This window comes from Podarcis tiliguerta (assembly GCF_965153285.1).
Source record: "Podarcis tiliguerta genome assembly, chromosome: 2".
Taxonomy (NCBI): Eukaryota; Metazoa; Chordata; class Lepidosauria; order Squamata; family Lacertidae; genus Podarcis; species Podarcis tiliguerta.
In genome coordinates, this window is record NC_139535.1 from 46,908,515 (window position 1) to 46,929,594 (window position 21,080).

Here is a 21,080-nt window from a genome sequence, read left to right on the forward strand (position 1 = left end):
GATAAAAGCTTGTCTCTGTTCAAATAGAGAGCATGTTCACAATATTTAGGCAAATTGTGCATAGTGCTTTTAAAACTTGTATCTGGGAACACACCAGTTTCACACGTCTTGCCTCACAGGTTCCATCTCTGGTGTAACTAAGCATCACAGATACATTGGCAGGGTTTAATGAACACTTCCCTCAGCCCCTGCAAAAACCTTGCATGGAATCTGTACACAAAGGCCGCCATGGGTGATGGTACTGGTGTAAATTCACCGAGTGTGTTGCGCGCTGGGAAGCTGCAGTCAGCTGGAAGCTCCCAGCACATGTACTCCCAGCCAAATATGCACATGCATAATAGCGGCACGTGACAATCTACAGGCAGGTCCGTTGGCTTTTCCCCCCACGTTGAAGGTTGGGTTTTGTTTTTTGTTTCTTTTGTATACAGAGTAAAGCTGGGAGGTGACCCTTTCTCTGCCGTTTCAGCACACAGACAGCCCACCTTTTCTATGCCCTGTTGCTGTCTCAACACGGCAGCATTGGGGTCCCCCTCCCTCGTCCTCCCTGCAGCCCAGTGGGCGCCCGTGACAAGCGTTTTCTCCGCGCTGCTTCGAAGCCTACGGGCTTTTCTCCAGCGCACTAAGGCACGGCTGTAGCGCCTACTAGGGCTAGCCCTGTTTTCCCGCCTTCTGCCACACCGAACCGGGTGGGGTGAGGAGAGGCACCAATCTGGACACTTTGCAGCCGGGGGTGGCGGGGTGGCTGAGAGAAGGAAAGAGCACCTTACCAGTCCGTGTGAGGCTCATCGATGACCAGGAGCAGCTTGAACTTTTTGGCAGCCGCCGAGGAGGACGAGCCGGCGTCCACCAAGCCTGCCGAGGCTGCCGTCTGCTTCACGGCATTGGAGAGCGAGCTGAAGAAGCTGCTGCCCACCGACTGCTGCTGGGGCGGCTGCTGGGGCGGCGGCGCTGCCGCCGGCTGAGGCTGCCTGCGCTCCGAGGCCGGGGAAGCCGAGGCCGAGGACGACGAGGAAGCAGGCGCCGCCGCCGCCGCCGCTGCTGCCGCTGGCGGGGGAGGCTGCTGGGGCTCCGGCCGCTGCAGGTCGGTCATGTAGCCATTGGGCAGGTTGGCGATGAAGCTGCTGTCCGAAAGTCTGCGCCGCAGAAAGTTCATCATTTGGCCGCCACGAAGGGGGAAAGGAGACTGGCTGGAGGAACAAAGCCTGGCTGGCTGGGCGCTCGGCACGCCGCCGCCTCCTCGCTGGGTCGCGCAGAGGAGGGAAAGGGCTGCCTGCCTCTCGCTTGCACAGCGCTGGAGCCGTCGGCTGCTGCTGCTGCCGCTGCTTGCCGCCGCTGCCGCTTCTTCCGCGCTCCTCCCGCCCTCCGGTCTCTAGGTGGCAGCCGCCCAAGCCCGCTTCTTCTGCTGTGAGTGTGAGCAGGCAGAGCCGCGGAAGACGCCCAGTCGCTTCACTGGCGAGAGGAAAGGGGGACCCTCCGACAGGGCGGCGGCGCTCGAGGGCTCAGCGCCCACTAGCGCTCATTTCGGCGGGAAAGCCGTTCGCCGTCCCGGTCTCCCCCGCCCCGCCTCGCCTGCCTCCCCTCCGGAGCACGGGAAAATCCTCTTCAAAACAACCCCTCCCATCATCTGTGCTTTACCTCAGGGAGAGATGCTGCCAGTTTCCTAGGGAAAGTTTCCTTTACAACTGGAAAAAAAACCCCCTCAAGAAAAACCACGGGGCGCTTCTCAACAGACTGCTGGTAAGGAAAGCCCTTTACACCAGCCACGCTTCACTGCAGAGCATTTACTGTCACGGGAACGGGATTTTCTCAGGTACATTTTTTTGATGTGTGGCACCATCAGCATGAGGCATGGCCAGCCCACCCGCAAGGCAAGGTGAGGCAATCGCCTCAGGCGGCAGGATCCACAGGGGCAGCAGATCACACTTCTGTATAGATATTTATTCCCTCCTTCAGGGCCATCTTATCTATAGGTGCTAAGGGCACCAGTAGCTGAGGCAGCTGGCCGGGCTCCGCCCTCGTGCGCTCCTGGGATTGGCAGGCCGTGGAGAGGCCCACCCAGTGCACAATGCTCAAACGAGGTGCCCAGCGGCTGCCCACCCCACCCCCAAGGTGCCCGGCCCAGCCTTGCTCTGAGGCGGCCAGCCAGGCCAGTTCTGCCGTGCGCCCCTCGCCGGCCTGCCCAGAACACACTGCCCAGCCAACGAGGCACTCGGCCTTGCTAAGACGCTGCCTTGGGCTTCTCTGTTGCTGCTGAGGCAGCTAGGCAGGCCAGTTCTGCTGTGCACACCTTGCCAAGGGAGAAATTCCTAGGGAAGGCTTCATTTACAACTGAAAAAAACCAAAACCTCCCTGCAAGAAAAAACGGGGAGCATCCCCACTTCTCACCAGACTGCCTCCCTCCAGCCATTTGGTAAGGAAAGCCATTTACACCAGCTTCACTGCAGGTCATTTACTGTCATGGGAACGGGACGTTCTCAGGTACACTTTTTTGATGTGTGGCACCATCAGCATGAGGCAGGGCTGGCCCATCCACAAGGCAAGGTGAGGCAACCGCCTCAGGCAGCAGGTTCCACAGGGGCAGCAGATCCCACTATAGATCTTTATTCCCTCCTTGTTCCTAGTGTACATCTTCACTCACCATTTTGCAGTTTGCCTCAGGTGCTAAAACGTCTTTGACCGGCCTTGTCATTCATACAGTTCTGTCATGTAACTCTACTTTCGTAACTGTGCCCTTTCATGAAGAAAAAGAGACCTCAATGTTATTTAATGGTGTCATTTTTAAATAGTACAGCTAGTGCAGGGGTGGCCCGGCAAAACAAGAAGGTGATGTCTCACCTGGTTGCTGCCACTCCACAAAAGAACCTCCCAAATCGGGGGTTGCATGGCTTCCCTCTCACACACCAGTTCCAGTGGTGGCCCGCCACAACCACAGGAGAAGCAAGGATGACGCTTATCAGCCCACCCCATTGCCGGAAAACTGAGAAGTGGCAGTGGCAGCAGCATGTTCTCACAAGAGCTCACCAGATCACCGCTGCCACCAGTTTTCCAGCGGCCAGTGGGGCGCCCATGGGGGTTACCACCCCAGTGGGGTTCTGCTGCCTGAGGCAGCTGCCTGCTTCGGTGTGCCTCATGAGTGAGACTTGAAATAGTGCTTTTCTGTATGTGCATGGGCAATCACTTTTAAATGATAGGCTCACTAAGGAATAACACAAAGAGAATGAGAGAGAACAGGAGGACATGGAAGGGGCAAAGTGCATTTTCCTCAAGCTGATGGCCAGTTCAACAACCTATCTCCATAACTGAAGGGTTTGTCATGTTGCCATAGCAGCAGCCAAGTGTTGGTACTCTCCAGCAGGGGGTGGGCATTTCCCCCACTTATTTACCTGACTAGATACAACATCATTTTGTAAGCAGAACAATAGGAGAGCTGGTTTGTGTGAGAGACTGAGCGACAATGGGAGCTGACAAGACACAGTTTTTTCACCCCAGAAGCCTAATAAGGAGACAAGGTTTGTTGGAGTGTTGATGCAGTGCCCCCTTTCCCCCTGCTCAGGGGAGATACATAGATCTGTAAATTAAATTGTATATCCTAAAGACAGCATTGACCTTCATTCCACTGAAACTGGGTAAATGCTGGAACCCCTGGAGTCTTTTGCCACTCAGAAATTGGGATGCAAACAACAATATGATAAATCATCAAGTTTTGTTTGCTAAAAATTAGTGGCCATTGCAAATGTGGGAATAAAACAGTTCATACACAGTTAAGGTGACTGGGTATAAAAATGGACATAGTAAAATCGCCTGCATAATATGCAACATTTTGAAAGATAATTTTATGCCAGAGTAATATGTGAGCCATTAAAGCAAACATAGCAACCATTTATTATTTAGGCTGCACAATAACACAGTTCTTTGTATGAAATATTTAGCTCCACCAGATGCCAAATGAAAGATTTTTTGTTTGTTTGTTTTCACTCAAGAATTACATTTCAAATGTTCCCTTCAGATATCTGTAAGGAAAAAATACAAATAGCAACATGACACAGGTTTATATAGTGAAAACTGGTAAATCCCATCTATCACTATGTTTCTATTGTTAGATTCCTAGCTGAGGGTACCAGAATCTCATACTTAGCTATAAATTCCTAATCAAAATTGAGAGCTTGGCAAAAGAATGACTGTGAGACTGCAGTCTGAAGACATCTGCAACCAAGTACTGTGCTGGGGGAGTTGGGGGGTTGCTGGTTATATATGACATAGTGAATGGACATTGTAACACAGCGAGCCAAGATGACCAAGCACTTTGTTACTGCAAGCACACAGTATCAAATCCAAGGAGACAAACCTATTTAAAAAGGCTGGATAAACAGAAAATGTGGGGTTACTTAAATGCATTTTAAGCCATAATTTATAACCATGTTTTCACAATTTTCCAATCCACTATTCTTATTTTTCCTTCTGGAAAACCTTGCTTACCTGATCCATAAAGGTAGCCATATAATAACTGGGAGCAGGTCTTCCAGGACTGGCAGCCAAGATGGATGCACCTGGATATCAAGAAAATGTTCAAGAAAAGAAGAAGAAGCAAAAACTATACCACAATGAAAATAACTTTTTGGCCCAAAAATACTTTACAGGCCACATAGCGTTTACTGGACATTTGTTGATGCTACACAGTGTGAAGTAAATATGCTTTTCTTAAAACAGCATGTCAGCTATCAATGTCTATTGATCCATTTGATCATGATGCAGCACCAGCCAGACTCTATAAACAACTAGCTCTGCATGTAATTAAAACGACTACAAGGAAGAATTTTAAAGCAATAACCATATGGTAAATGTGAATCCACCCAAAGAGCCAATCAGAATCAATTAGTCTTGGATTCTGTATGGCGGTGTATATTCCTTGCAATTAACTTGATCAGTCACCATCAACAACTCTATTAGTATTTCTGAGGGTAGAGAACTGGTCTCCAGCTGACATTTTACTCCAGCGATCACTGCTAGTATGCTAACATTTTTGTTAGTGCAAGCCTGCTTTGTTGTCTTCTTTCCATAGAGTGAAATAGTACTGTTCAAATGACTAAACTGGTGTAACTTGCATATCTGAATCATCTGATCAAGTCAAAAGGAGGATTTGAGTTTACCGCACATCAGGTGCAGATGTGTGGCAGAATGTATAGTTACAATTGTAATCCTTTAGGGGTCATATTTGATTCTGTTATTTGAATCAGCTGTACCACTTTCCACCCAACAAAACAGTTAAGTGTATTTGGAAGTGGAAATTAGCCAAGTTTGGAGGTGATTCGGGGAATCGGCTAGCCTCATCAGAGTTGTAAGTCTGCCACAGTCTCATAGTTAATGGAGAAGAAGGCCTTCAGTGCAGCTACAGAGTGCTGGCAACCACTTGCAGGGGAGTGAAAGAATAGCAATCCAAAGACCTGAGAACTGATTCAATCATAAAGCAAAGAAAGAGCCGATCCTCTTGGGAGGTGTTCCAGGAGATTTTGTGCAAGACCACTGTGCAATAGAAGATATGTGATGGAGAACATGTCTACTCACAGAGGTTTCTCAATTCTGCTGTTTGACAATTATTTATTATTTTTACCCCATGCTTAGGGCAGTGTATATGACTCACCCTTTTGTCATAACAATTCTTTGTGATATGACAGGCTGAAAGACAATGACTGATCCAAAGTCACCCAGCTGAGTGGGTGGACTCCTCATTTTTATTCTGACAGTCTAACCACTCCTACACACTGACTCAGTATATTTTCTCAACCTAATTATTGCGGTACAGTGGTACCTCGGGTTAAGAACTTAATTTGTTCTGGAGGTCCGTTCTTAACCTGAAACTGTTCTTAACCTGAAGCACCACTTTAGCTAATGGGGCCTCCCACTGCTGCGCGATTTCTGTTCTCATCCTGAAGCAAAGTCCTTAACCCAAGGTGCTATTTCTAGGTTAGTGGAGTCTGTAACCTGAAGCGTCTGTATCCTGAAGCGTATGTAACCCGAGGTACCACTGTACTTAGGCATACATTCCCATATATGGGAAGGGCTAAATACATTCTGTGCATGTAGCAGCAAAAACCAGGTTCAACCCCAGTATCTCCAGGTAAAAAAGATAAGTACTATCATTTGCAGCCTGGGGAGCCACTGCAAATCAGCGTAGGGCAATGCTGAGCTAGATGGACCAGTAGTATGACTCCATATAAGGCAGGTTTTCTAAGGCCAGAAACAATATTACCAAGCATTAATTCCATTTATGGAGGACAACAATTTGGGTTATTGTTGCTTTTAGTTCTGAAGAAGGGCTTTCTAAATAGGTAAATGCTAGCCTACTTCAAAGAACAAGCATTTCCTTCACAATAAGAATACAGGAAATACTTTGCAGGATCATACCAGTGTGTACATAATAAGCCATTAAGAAGGTCACATATATTTAGATATACAGAACTGCATGAAAATAGACTCATTTAATTAAATGGATGTGACTGAAGCTCACTAATTTCAGTGGCTAAACTTTGTATAGACCTGAATTGGACACAATCCACATATTCTAGTAATTTGTTTTCTGATTTTTAATTTAATATAGGAGTAATAGAAAATATAATGATATTATTAATAAATATCCTATTTTAAATTATTATTTAAATATTTTGTACCTTTTTATATTGTTTGATTTATTTTTTTGTTCTGCTGTTTTGTCATTTGCCACCCTGGACTCTTTTGGGAGAAATGGCAGGATAGAAATTTAATAAATAAATCATATTAATAATTCGATTTTAGAATTAGGCACAACTAAAGAAATATAAGCATACATTTTGATGTGATTGGGTGCTGTCCATGGTGCTACACAGTGGAACATAATGTTTCTTTTTCATTTGTTCTGAAGCTACAGTGCCGATTTTGGCTTAATACAGGCATAGGCAAACTCAGCCCTCCAGATGTTTTGGGACTACAAGTCCCATCATCTCTGACCACTGGTCCTGTTAGCTAGGGATGATGGGAATTGTAGTCCCAAAACATCTGGAGGGCCGAGTTTGCCTATGCCTGGCTTAATAGGATAAAAGCCAACACTGTGGTGTTTTATGATGTTTTTAACCACATCCTGAAAGCTAACTAGCTGCAGTTTTGTAACCTGTATGCTGGCCAAACTAAGACAGTTATACTCCCATGTATCTTTCTTCAAAAATTTATTGTCTTTCCTAGTCAAAGTAGCTTGTCTTGTAATTTTTCATGTGTATGTAACATCACATTTAGGGATCTCTCTTTCACCTAGTAAATCCTATTTTGATGAGTTTCTTAAGTTTTAATCAAGCATCTCCAAGTGGTAGTAAATAAGATTGCAATGTAAATACTCCTTTTGGGCTACATTAAAAAATGTTCAGTGATAACACACCACAAGTGTATGGAAAATGTACAACTAATTACATTTTCTGTTAAAGTAAATTATTCCAGCAATTTCTTAAGTTTGGGGTTGGTGACAATCATTACATAGCCAAATTAGTACCTTTACTCAATTAGCACCATCCACACAAGGGTATTACAAGGTATGGGAGAGCCAAAGGATTACAGATGTACAAAAAATATTGGGGGGGGGGACTCCTGAGGAGAGGGGAAGAATATTAAGCATTTTGTCAGATACAATGAAAAGGAGCACTCTACCCTGCAACATTTTGTTAAAGATGCCATACTTTGTATGATAACCCCCAAAGGTTTGGATTTCAATTGAACACAGCAAGAGGTAACTCTCTGCTCACAAAAAACCTGTAGAGTTCATAGCAGTGTACCAAATGAGAGCTAATCATGTGGAATTAAAACTCGTTCAAGCTTGTTTTGTGCATTAACTTGTTATCTGAATTAATGGATTCATAATAATGATTTGACAACAAAATTATGTGCACACAAGTTGTTCTAATTAATTGTTGCTTTAGTTTGCACAAAATAATAACGGACTGTAAAATTTAGATAAGTTACAATATGGTTGCAAGTCAACAAAGAATTTGAAAGGAGAGCAGTAGCTGAACCGTAAACCTGAATTATTTATTGATACAGGTTTAGTTTTAATTTCCCGGGACATTTAAACAAGTGAAAAGAGTATATTATGTTAATGTTTTTTAAAAAACTTAACTACCCATAATGCATGTTGGGGGAAACGTATAATTAAAGCATTAATATCCCACCCTTCTGATGAAAATGAGCACCTGATGAGAATTGTCAAATGAAACCCAGAGTTGATAGTGTATAATGTAATCCTTCATTACTGGTGTTTACAGAACTGGGGTTAAATGGGTCCAACTTCAATGCAATGCCAGAACAATTTCCCTTGAGCCAGGATCTGATCATACCACAAAACTGCTATCACTGACACAGCATAAAGGTTTTATTTAAGGAGAAATAAGGAAAATGTTGATATAGGAGACTTTGCTGATAGAGACATGTTAGAAGTCTTGGGAAATTCTTAATTAATGCTATTATAAGTTCAGGTTTCACCCATATTCCAAAGTCAATTTCAGATTTCACAGTTAATCCTTCAACTGATATTCAATTTGGACTTAGGGTCAACCCCACATCTTGGAGGAGTAACAGCGTGAATTAATATTTTCTTGGTTAAGAGCCTTAGAACTTTTGTTCTTCCAAACCATTCCATTTCACAAGAGAGCTATGGAACAAGCTTGTACAGTATAAAACATTTCACACATAGAAATGTTAGTCTGAGTCTGAACTTGTCACACAATATCAGACTGAACCAGACCTTAACCATTATAACACATGTGATATGGGGGGGGCATGCATTTCATAAATAAATTTTATGTTTAGGTATTAAACTGTGTTGCATTTTTTATACTGTTGTGAAATATTTAATTGATTTATTGTATGTATCTTAGTTTTGCTTTATCTTCGTTGCAAGCTAAAATGGTTATAGGATGGCATATGCACTCTGTGTGAGGCAATCGTTGGGCCTGGTTCAGAGGCTCCAACTGGTGTAAAATGCTGTAGCTACACTGATTATGGGGACAGACTATTGCTAGCACATAACTGGTGTTCAAAAGTTAGCACTGGTTGTGTATATGCTACAAGGTTCTTGTATTAATTTACCAGGCCTATGACAGTTTGGGTCAAGGATACCCTAGGGACCATCTGATTCCTTATATCCCTCTTCAATCTCTCAGGTCTTCAGTGGAGTCACTGTTAACACTCCCCCATGGATCAGATGCAGGGCTCGGATCCACCCAAAGCTATGTGTTTAGTAATGTGGGTCCAATTTTATGCAAATACCCTCCAATTGAGGTCAGACAGGCCCCCACGCTACTGAATCTGCAGCACCTACTGAGTAATGTTTTATTTCAGCAGGCATTTTAATTGAAGTTTAATCATACAATTTTAACTGATTTTCATTTTTTTGTTTTGTATCCTGGTAAGCTGCTTAGAGAAGATTAGTTAAATGATGTATAAATTATTTAAAGAAATATACATATTTTACATAAATAAATAAAGTTGTCAAGTTTTGGGAGGCTGGTATCTGTTGGACCATCTTATCAGATACCAATCCAGCCAAGCAGATTTTTTTTTTTTCATCTGAAGATCTCCTTTGGGTACTTTCACCACTGGAAATAAAATAGGCAGCTGTAAAAAGAGCTTTTCTGATGGTGGTGCCATGCAAGAAGTTCTAAGGGAGGCTTAACTGTACCTACTTTATTGTCATTCCCAGTGCAAGATAAATAGGTTCACATTTTCCTCATCTTTTAACATAACTTTAATGTTGTTAAGTCCTTTTATGCTGTTGTCAGCTTCTGTATTTACTGGCAGATTTGTTGTATTTTGGTTTCTTTACTATTATTGTTGGTGTTGTTATAGTTGTGTGGATGTTTTGTAGCACTTTTTTATTTTGTTTGTAAACCACTCTGGAAATGCCAATTGAAACTGAAGGTTATACATTTTAGAAATAAATTACAGGTGCATCCTAACCAATGCTCAGAAATAAGTTCTCTTTAATTCAATGGGCCTTACTCCCAGGTAAGTCGCCTTAGTGAGTTAATTGGTCCTCTTAATTGGCACAGAATGTTTGTGCCTCCATGGGTGCACTTCTGTTATCAATATAGTTAATTATACTAAAAGCAACTACTTTCCTTCCCAACAAACAGGGAGAAAAACATTGGGTCTTGCATTTAATCCATGCACCCACACAGTTGGGAGCATTGTCAAAGCAGGCTGAGACAACCATTCAGCGCTACAAATGCAAATCCAGGGTTGGAATCTCTCTGTGTGTGAGAGAGACACACAGACATAGACACAATCCTGTGTGCTGCATCTTTTATACTTTACTTTCTAATCTGGCAGTGGTGCACAGAGCTCTGTTTCGGCCTCATAGATTACACCAAAATATACTATTGCAGAGCTTTCCAAACTTGTCTTGTTGGTGCCACACTTTTTAGACATACATAATTTCACAATGCAGTAATTCTGTTTTGCAGCATTTTGCGACACAGTAATTCACTTTTGTGAGTTAAACAACAGAGCCTAGGACTTGCCGATCTGAAGGTCAGTGGTTCAAATCCCCGCTATGGGGTGAACTCCCGTTGCTTGGTCCCTCCTCCTGCCAACCTAGCAGTTCGAAAGCACGTCAAAGTGCAAGTGGATAAATAGGTACCGCTCCAGCGGGAAGGTAAATGGTGTTTCCATGCGCTGCTCTGGTTCACCAGAAGCAGCTCAGTCATGCTGGCCACATGACCCGGAAGCTGTACACCGGCTCCCTCGGCCAATAAAGCGAGATGAGCACCGCAACCCCAGAGTAGGTCATGACTGGACCTAATGGTCAGGGGTCCCTTTACCTTTACCTAATTCAGTTTTACTAGTAAACTGGAGGTTAAACCAACCCCTTTCCAGCCCTGGGAGGAGTGTGGGGAACACTTGCACGACATACCTGCACAATGCAGTCGACACACTAAAGTGTCGTAACACACAGTTTGGAAAGTTCTGTTCTATAGGTTCACAAATGTTTTACAAACAATGGATATGTATTGGTATCCTAAACGTTGAACTTTCCACAGTGCCAGATGATGTACTGTATCAGTCAAAAGCCATGAAATGGGAAGCTAGACATTGGCTAAACAAAGAGGTCCTTTTGCTCTTTGGGGTTGCTAACAAATCTCACTTGCTGCATATATTAATATTATTGATGATAATGATGGGAGTTGTGAGTTTTATTTATTCCTATGGTTCTAGAAGCTGAACTAATGCCATTTTAAACAGGAAAAATATTTATTTCCATATCAATGTTAGCAGATGCACTGTTCTTTTAAAAATTATGAAGATTATTTTAGGAGGAAAGCAAACCCTTAAGGCAGCCACATCTCTCAAAGTCTCAAAAATATTTAAGATTCAAGAAGATGAATATATTCCCTATGTATTTTTCTTCTCTGTCGCATTAGAGGCTTGGAAAATTGAATAGCTGAATAAGGAAGCTGCTTATAAGACTGACTGCAAAGAGATATTACAATAATTAGTTTCTCAAATGCAAAACAGCGAGGAATTAGGAGCTCATCAATACCTATTGTTGACTGCTTCCCAACAGAGGCCTGGCTGAGTTTCAATTATAACAACATAGTTTAAGTTAAAACTGCAAGAGATACAAGGCATTCTCCCTTTGTGCTCTGAGAAATGAGGGAATAATACTCTTCCTATTATTTGCCATTTCTTTTTCCAGTTCACCCATAAGAATTTCCCCACTTCTGTAATTTCTTCTTCTTAGAAAACTAAACATTTATATTTTCTTTGACTATCCGAACCGCCAAATTCCTTACTTACAGCATGTGTCATTATCTTTTCAACTACTGTAATCTCCCAGGCAAGAGCTGGTGGAATGTGCTTTTCTGCATGCCCCGGGAAAACTAAAAGAATTATCTCAATAGTTCATCTCATTCATTAGTAGTAGGTCTTGAAAGATTCAGAGTAAGATTCATGCAGCATCCTGTATGTAAACCTCAACTGGTCTTAGGCCACACATAAGTCTAAAGACAGGAGGTCCTCTAGTGTCTCAAAGCTAAACATGCATTAGATCCTTTCACATGACTGAGCTACACATCAATGTCAGCAGGCAGTGAGTGCAAAATCCCCAAATGAAGGTGTAAGCTGCTTATTTCGAGAAGGGTAACTGTATTAGTCTACTCGCACCTTAAAAACTTAGAGATTATTCAGTGATGGATACCCACTCCATATGGCTAACTCTGGTGCCTTCCACTGTAGCAATTTTCAGAGGTGTTGCTATGTTAATCTCTTGAATTATGGTTGATGTTACTAAGAGTTCTATAATAGTTTTTCCACATAGCACAGAAGGTATACTTACATTGGAAAGATGCAAGGAAATGATAAGTCAGTTGTTACAGCACCAAGGACAGCTCTTTCTCTGGAAATGACTGAAAGTGAACTGAGGTCTTTTTAGCCTCTGCCTTCAACCCAATTCTCCTATCCTTTGCTTCCATGTGGAGAACCAGGGCCTCTTAAAAGGTTCATAGTGTGAATGGAGATGTGTCTTCACATCTGTCTTGTCATGCAGATGGAAGACAAGGCTATCAACAGCTACAAGCCACGATGGCTGTGTTCTACTTCCACTGTAAGACGCATTGTGCCTCTGAATACCAGTTGCTGGAAATCAAAGGTGGACAGAGTGCTATTTTCCTTATGTCTGGCTTGCAGGTTTTCCATGGGCGTCTGGTCAGCCACTCTCAGAACAGGATGCTGGACCAGGTGGGCCACTGGCCTGACCCAAAGGGCTCATCTTATATTCTTAAAATCCCAACAATTATCTTGGCAACTGTATGAGGCTATTCTCCATATGTGAGCAACACTGTGCTACAGCACCTGCCTCTGAATCAATGTCCTTATATGTTAAAATAAAATGCTCAATTCATTATAGTCTGTTTTGTATTTCATACATTATTTTTTCACCACAATTTCCCCCTCATGCATTATACTCCACCAAAGCTCTAAAGTGAATAGAAGCACATTAAGTTTATTCAAATGCCAGATTACTTTTTTCAATAAGCCTTTTATTTTCTCCTGGGTCATTTCCTCTGACGCTTTGCTTCTGCATTACTTAATAATTTTCTTTCAATTCTAAAAATTAATTTGACTTGCTTGTAGGTCTTTATGGAAAGAAAATGTATTTTTTCTGAACCATAAATATGAAGAATATTATCAGACCTTTACTTTAAACACTATTACTTATCAAAGCAAAAAAAAAAATAAAGGCAAAGTGATACATAATTGGGAACTGTATTTAAATGCTGTTTCCTATTAGGTAGCTACCTATTATGTAATTTCTATTGGCTAAGTATCAATTAGATTCTTAACTACTTAATTTACCCAATTTTAGACATGGCTATATATGCTTATTATATTTCCAGAAGTAGACAGCAGGTGTTAAGGCTCTAATTTCTGAACTGTAGTTTTTACCAGTGGAAGTTTAAATACATAAAGTGGTACCTCGGGTTAAGTACTTAATTCCTTCCGGAGGTCCGTTCTTAACCTGAAACTATTCTTAACCTGAAGCACCACTTTAGCTAATGGGGCCTCCTGCTGCCACCGGAGCACAGTTTCTGTTCTCATCCTGAAGCAAAGTTCTTAACCCGAGATACTATTTCTGGGTTAGCGGAGTGTGTAACCTGAAGTGTATGTAACCCAAGGTACCACTGTACATACATACAGTGGTACCTTGGTTCTCGAATGGCTTAGTTGTCGAACAAATTGGCTCCCGAATGCCTCAAACCCAGAAGTAAGCCGAGTGTCCATGCAGCTTCTCCTTGAGTGCAGGAAGCTCCTGCAGCAAATTGGAAGCCATGCCTTGGTTTTCGAACGGTTTCGGGTGCTGAACGGATTAAATTTGAGAACCAAGGTACCACTGTACATACATACATAATTTTATTTGTAGGCTGCCTTTCTACAGTTCAAACCATGCTCAAGGTGGCTTACAACATGAAAAAATGCACAACATGAACAAAAGTAGCCATAAACAATAAATTAATTGTTAAAAAATACACAACCAGACTGAACGATTTCCAGATAAATCACAACAAGATCTATACTAAAGATACAAAAACCCAGCAGCAACAACAACTCCCCCACAACAACATCCCAATTATGTAACATCACTGACACAATCTAGCACAAATTAAACACAATTTCCACTGATTTGAATGGGAACTGAGCACCTTCTTAACTTTATAACTCACTAAATTCAACTGAATTTCAAAGTGCTTAACTTTGGCTCAATTGTACATTTCCTATATCAAGTATATGTAATTGCATCACCCACCTTCTATCCAGCCAAATCAATATCACTGCATAGAGGAATAGAGAAAGGAGTCAGGTTAGTTACTGACTGGTATCTGTATTCTGTTCCACAATGAGTGTTCTACTTGGTCAAGTTAACATTCAGATTCTAGGCCTTGGGTCAATTTCTGCAGATACTTTTTCTCCTAGCTACCATGTTTTCAATCCCACAAATGCTATGTAAAGATGGAACTAGATGGTGGAAACGGCTTCTGATAACTGGCAATGTTATGTTGGTCCAAAAGTACACTATTGGTGTAAGATATAGTTGCCTGACAAAATATTCTTTTTCTTCTTAACAAATGCTTCTGTTTATGACTTTTAACATATAGACAGATCGGGTCTTTATCACTTATTTCAGAATTAATGCTAATAATATTGTGTTGTTTTGTTTCTTGCACTAATTTGAACAAGGAGAATGTGTAATGAACATATCCTAATTATCTTTAAAAATCCATTTATTCACAGAAGCCTTCTTCCAAAGTTCTGATATAAAATTGACCTACGTTAAAAAGAGTCTGGAATACTATTGTCACCCAGGTGCAAATCATTAAGACAGATTTCAAAATGCTTTGGAATTTTCCTGGAGTGATTACAGTAGTTAAGGCTATGCACAACCATGCTAATCAGGGGTCTGATTAAATGGACTAAACCCAGCTCTTTTCTTTCCATCCTGACAGACCGATTGATGCTAACACTAATTTTCTGGAATATCATTGCACAGTCCCAGCTACTGGATTGGGTGAGTAGGAAATAAGTTAACTCTGTCTACAGCACACTGGTTTCCTCATCCAGCTCGGGATAAAATGCCTGCTTTAGTACATGCATGCTCTCTAGCTAGATTGGGTTAACAATTTGTACTTGGAGAAGCAACAATGTAAGTGTGACATCATATTTCAATCAATGCTCCTTACAACTTTGCTACCTTCAACTTTCCTTTTGATTTGTGACATATGTTATTAACAGCTGAACAAAGAACTGTAGCCATGCAGTATTTAGTACATGCGAAAGAACCTTTCACAATTATACCTTCACCATTTTGCATGGCTATCTGTCTGGATTTGCCATGGAGCCATTCTGGCTGTAGCAATAATCTTCTTTTGGAAGAGGAGCAGAGAAATCAATTTACTGCTGCTCTAGTTCCATAGATCACAGAAAAGAACGCATGAAGGAGATAATCAGTTGAAACTGAATAGCTAAACAGAATTGCACATGATTAACTTCAAGGATACTTAGTTATGTCATTGTAAGCAAAAAATGAATGTTTAAAAGGCATAATGAGGAGTTGATTAACAGATGGCCAAGGGTATATCTGCATTCATAAAAATAGATCACCACAACCATTACTCATGGTATACTTGTTTCAGTGACTACTATAACTGCAGATTATATTAACCCTTGTGTTCCAGGCGACCATGAATGGAGAGAGTAATATTTATAAAAGGGGAAATAATAATCCCATTCCTTGAATATTAGATGAATTTTTAGATAACATAAATAGCTTCCAATCAGTAATAATATTAAAGGTCACCTAGAGAAAATGAGTAAAATTTGACTTAGAGTTTACAAATCATAAACACTCTAAATACTGCTGTTAAAGTCTGGCACTGTCAATTATGCATTAGCTTAACACAAGTGATTATTGATTTCTGTAACTATATGTACTAGGAAGACTATAACATCTTAAGAAGAATATTTTGCCAAACCATATTATACCATTTGTCTGGCCACTGTAGGAGGCAATTCTAGACTCCACTATTGGAGGCATAATTCTAAACTAAATGTGCCCCTTCTCTAATCCAGCAAGGCAGTTCCTCTTCATTTCTTCTAGCAAGGACTCTGGAGTAGTAACACTGAAGTCAATTAAGACATACTGGAACATTACTGCAAATATAGCCAGACAGATCTGACGCAGGCAAATACCTTACACTCTTACAATATCTCAAGGGGGAATTAACACATATGATTCCTACACTTCAAATGTACACTCTGGTTGCAAATCTTAACATCCGCAGCATAAATAGGAAGACTAGGCATTTAATGTTAATATTTATTATTTTCAAAACCGTAATACTTATGCTTAATATTTTTATGGCATATGTTATTTCAGTGATCCTTACAACACATTTGGACACCTCTCAAAATATTGTTGCCAAACTCAGTACGAGTGTTCCTGATGTGAGGGTGGGGTCTACATTGATGTTTGGGCACCAGGCACCATGTTGAATCAAGATGGACCAAAACATCACTTGGGTGTGACTTGGCCCATTTTTTTGACATAGATTCAACCACCTTTCAAAATACCATCACCAAACCTGGGACAAGGGTTTTCAGGGGGCGGCAGCAATCTTTGCTGATGTTTGGACATTGGAAATCATTTTGAATCAAGATGCTAGACCAAAATGTGACTTTGGGTTGACTTCACTTTATATTTGATGTGGTGGGTCCAAATTCACAAAATGAACTATCCATTTAAAAACTCACATTTTTTTGGTTTCTAAAACTACCCAGGCAGCGCTAGGCACTCCTTGCTAGTTGTTTATAAATGCAACACACAGTTATCCCAATTCAAATCATTTTAGTCACAAGTAAATTCTGTTGAAATCAATGGGCCTTCATTAACAAGGACTAACATAAATCCCATTGATTTAAGCAGAACTGATATATAATTCATTTTGTCTGGATTGATCACTGAGCATCCAGTTCTGAAGACTGTACATTTCCTATTCTAAATAAGAAAACCATCTGACAACTCAATCCTAGCACACCAATAAACACCTGGCATACTGTTCAATAAAAGAATATTGCACACCCAAAAACCTTGGAGTATGAAAATTTCTTGATTTGGCATGGTAGTAATGCTTCCTGATAGGCTTCTCTGAGAAGGCTATTCTATAGTTGCACCCAAGTTAAAGTCTGCTTTGATGGTCAAACTATATGCCACATGTACAGGCCATTCATGAGAAATCAAGCATTAAAGCATGCAATCTTTTTTTTTTTTTTTTTTTTTTTGCATTAAATCAATTGTAGGGGACTACAAATTTGATCAAAGCAGAGGTGCTTATGGAGGGGAGGTTAACCATTTCTCTCTGCACTGTTTCCCCATCTTTAACCACCCACAAATCTTTTAATCCCAATAACCATGAGCTGATGATTTCAATCTTCCCAGGCTGGCCTTAAAGAACAGGATGGGAAAACCATTCGCACTCTGGGTGAAGACCAGATTTAAAGCTTTAGAAGCTATAACCAGTAAATATAATCCATCATATACAAGAAGTATAATCTGCTTTTGAATTACACATCATTCTTAAGCCACATTGAGCTTTTAAGTGTCAGTTTCAATACACAGGAAGTGAATTGTAGCTTGCATTATATGAGATATGTGCTTCCTAAGTCACTTTCTGTTACAGCATGAACACAATAAATTCACAAAAGCATGTTCTGACAGATGGTTCCCTGTTTCCACAACTCCAGGCAATTTAAATCCTGTAAATAGAAGCATGGCTATAAGAAGCAGCATCGTGTGTGCTCGGAATATGTGGATTGCAAAATCTGTACATTCTTCACAAGAGCCTATGCATAATATGTACCACATCAGGATTTCCTCAGCTCTTAAGGGTCATTCTACTGTACAAACCTATTAAAAATAATGCAAAGTGTGTAGTGCCGCCCTTTGAATGCTCATAAAGGGCAACAGCTTCACCTATGGGTACACCGCACTTAGTATTACTGAACATTCAAACATTCCTAAGTGCTATAATACTAAAGACCTCTATAATTTTTTATTGTTTATTTTAGTTCTAACTGTCTGCTATATGCTACATATGTCATAAATGCCTTAGGCCTTGAAAGCTATTTTTGAAGATAGGTACAGATATGTTGAGTGAGGAAAGGCTAAAGCAATCATTTCCTTATTATTGAACAATAAATATTTCTGTCTGGGTCTTTGGGACACAAGTGGAGGCACCTTGCATGATCAAGGTGAGCAGGGCCCCACTCTCCTCATCCAACTTGTGAGTGTTTCAACAAGTGGTTCTTGATTTTGCAAGCACCCTTGATTGAATGCTTGCAACATCTCTAGCCCAGCATAAACTCCCCAACACCAGGGCCAGATTAGGACAGTAGTTGACCATGTAAAAATCTAGATCTTGAGGATGTGCTCTCTAGCTCTGAATCCCTGAAGCCAAGACTGGGGTGGAATGTGAAGTGCAGCAGGCAGAAGGCCAAGGCAGAAGGACAGGCTCCCAGTAATTATGACAGTTGTAGTCAATCCAGAGACATCCTAGCATCATGTTAAGAATGTAAGAAGAACCCCACTCAGACCAATGAGCTATCTAGCCCAGCATCCTGTTGACCACACAGAGGTCAACCAGATGGGATGCCCACAAGCAAGCTTGAGTGGGGGGGAAACACTCTCCTCCACTTGTGAGTCCCAGCACCTGGCATTCAGAGATATTCTGCCTCTAACTGTTGAGGTAGGACATAGCCATCATAGCTAGTCCATACTGTCTGCCACCATTTTCTCTCTGCACAAGGACTGGCCCAAAACATTTTGCTACATGAGACAGTGACCAATTGTTGCATACCCTTCCTTAATCAAAATATATAGTTCTCAATATCAGTCTAGGTATTTTGCTATGTGAGACAGAACATCCCACAAGCACCTCTTCAACTCTCTGGAAGTAACAACAACAACAACAACAACTGTAATAAATGAAGCAACTTTCACAACACCCAAAATTAGTTGCCCAGCCCAAAGCAGTGAGTCACTTCACTCTACCTAATGGGGGACTGGCCCTGCTCTGGACCTGAAGATAACTCGCTGGGTCAAGCCTATACAATCTAGAGTCACTAGGCTATGCCTCAGCTGAACCATTAGGTGAGTCTATCATCCATCAAACCATGGTTAAATGCATTTACTTTTTGAACATGAATCTCTTGGAGCTCAAGAAAAATTTGTTTCCAGTGTCAGCATCACAGCTATGCAGTGTTTTCAGCAAAGAGACTTCTAAGCCAACATCCCTTTATAGTTTTCAGCACTAAGTCAAGCCCCTCCATCCAGTTCTACAAAAATTGAGTTTAGGATGCATCTGGTATATCTGTGGCCTGTTTTGTTTTATTGCAACAATGATTTTGTGACAGCTTCAGTTTCTTAAAAAATGTATCAAATCTTGAGCACTCAGGTGAAAAGCAGTCAAGAAGTTCACTGAAGCAGCTTAGTTTTCAAGCCTGAGTTGCCAAGGAAGACAACAGGTCTTTCAGGTCTTTTCTCATTTGGTGAGAAAAAACACATACTGGAAAGGCACTTCTTCCCAGTGCTTATTAAAACTTGTTGACATGGTGTATGTACAATAGATTATGACAGCTTGTAAAGAAACCTGATATGCTGTTGAGGATTTAAAGCTGCAGCACCTAGAAGTTGAATCCAGTAGACAGGTATCTGCGTGAATAATGAGCTGTCTACTGGGACAAGATATACTTCATTAATTAAATATTTTGCCAGGCATATAGCATTGTAAGACAAGTGTTTCCAAAGTATTCTTCACTGTTCTACTTTTGAAAAATCCCAAAAGCAGTCTCCAGATGTGCTTAAAATAAACATTACAGGACATAAGAATTAAACTATAGAGAATATAGACACATTTTTGCTGAGTTTGCAGAGAGCCTGGAGCAACAAATCTAAACTATTACTTGGCTTCCTCTTCTCATTGTGTACATGATGTGATGCCAGTGAATTAAAATATTTGTCAGAAAATATGTAAGAAGAGAAAGAAAACGTAGTGGCAGTCTATAAGCACATTAATTGCTTTTTCAGCAGGCCACGATAGGATTGAAGAGGCAGACTGAGAGCATAATGCTGTTATAAAACTGAAAGTATTATAACACCTTACCCCATGCATTTGGTGCAACACAGGAATGCAATACAGGAGATTCAGGAGTACTGCTATGGAAAGAACAGGAATACAAAAAAGAAAGGGGGGGGAGGTTATCATCATGCTGAAAGGTTTAGTTGGGAGATATCCTCCAAGAATTAATTCCTTGATTTTATAGTATTTTGCACAGGAGGTCACCCTTGGGCCTCCTTTAGGTGTACAGTGACAATAGCCAGTACAGCAATACAACTATGCCCAATGAGGAATTATACTCTTACTAAATTAAGAGCTAATTTGGAAGAAACCAAAACATGAATACTGCAATGAAAATTCACCAACAGATCCTACATGAAAGGGCAACATCATACATGTATCACACAGAGCTAGAACTGTGGTGATTCAGTATTAGTAGTAGTAGTAATTTTATTTCACATATAAATATGTGAAAACAAGAGATATATTATTAGTCCACAGTGATTGCAAAGCTTCCATCTGCAATATTGCATAACTCACATATGATAGCATTAGTGAACTCCAGTGTCTCTCAAGAGATACTAGTGCAGTAGGCTTCCACACTATCCCAAAGCAACACCTACAGCCAACATATCAGGAGTACAGAATTGCCTCCTCAGTGGCCTTGGCCGAGACAGAATATTGAGCATTAGAATGTACCATTACAGAAGAAAGAAGAAAGAAGAATTACTTTCTGTGCTCCATCAGGGCAGTTGAAAAGCTATAGAAAATATACAAGTGTTGCTTGTCTGTTATTAAGGAACTAAGGACCTGGCAACCCTTCAGTCTTTCTGAGTTTATGTAATTGAATGGCATGATTTGGGAAAACCTGCCAAAAATACCTCAAGCCCATTTAATGTA

The 21,080-nt window shown here is 41.2% G+C and overlaps 2 protein-coding genes across 5 annotated transcripts in view; one reads left to right on the top strand and one right to left on the bottom strand.

Moving 5' to 3' along the window:
- Positions 1–1,704, bottom strand: part of SYN2 (synapsin II) — a 141,884-nt gene extending 140,180 nt beyond the window's left edge. The window contains exon 1 of the mRNA XM_083429179.1: positions 768–1,704. Within this exon, the coding sequence (XP_083285305.1) occupies positions 768–1,156 (389 nt within the window). The 5' untranslated portion in view covers positions 1,157–1,704. The remainder of the gene's footprint in view (positions 1–767) is intronic.
- TAMM41 (TAM41 mitochondrial translocator assembly and maintenance homolog) overlaps positions 1,243–21,080 on the top strand; it is a 129,753-nt gene continuing 109,915 nt past the window's right edge. The window contains exons 1-2 of one of the 4 annotated variants that reach the window (XR_014508484.1): positions 1,243–1,810; positions 15,015–15,076. The gene's annotated coding sequence lies outside the window, so the exon portion shown is untranslated. Of the gene's footprint in view, positions 1,811–15,014; positions 15,077–21,080 lie in introns of those variants that run through there. The other 3 variants (XM_083429227.1, XM_083429228.1, XM_083429226.1) reach the window with 3 other exon arrangements.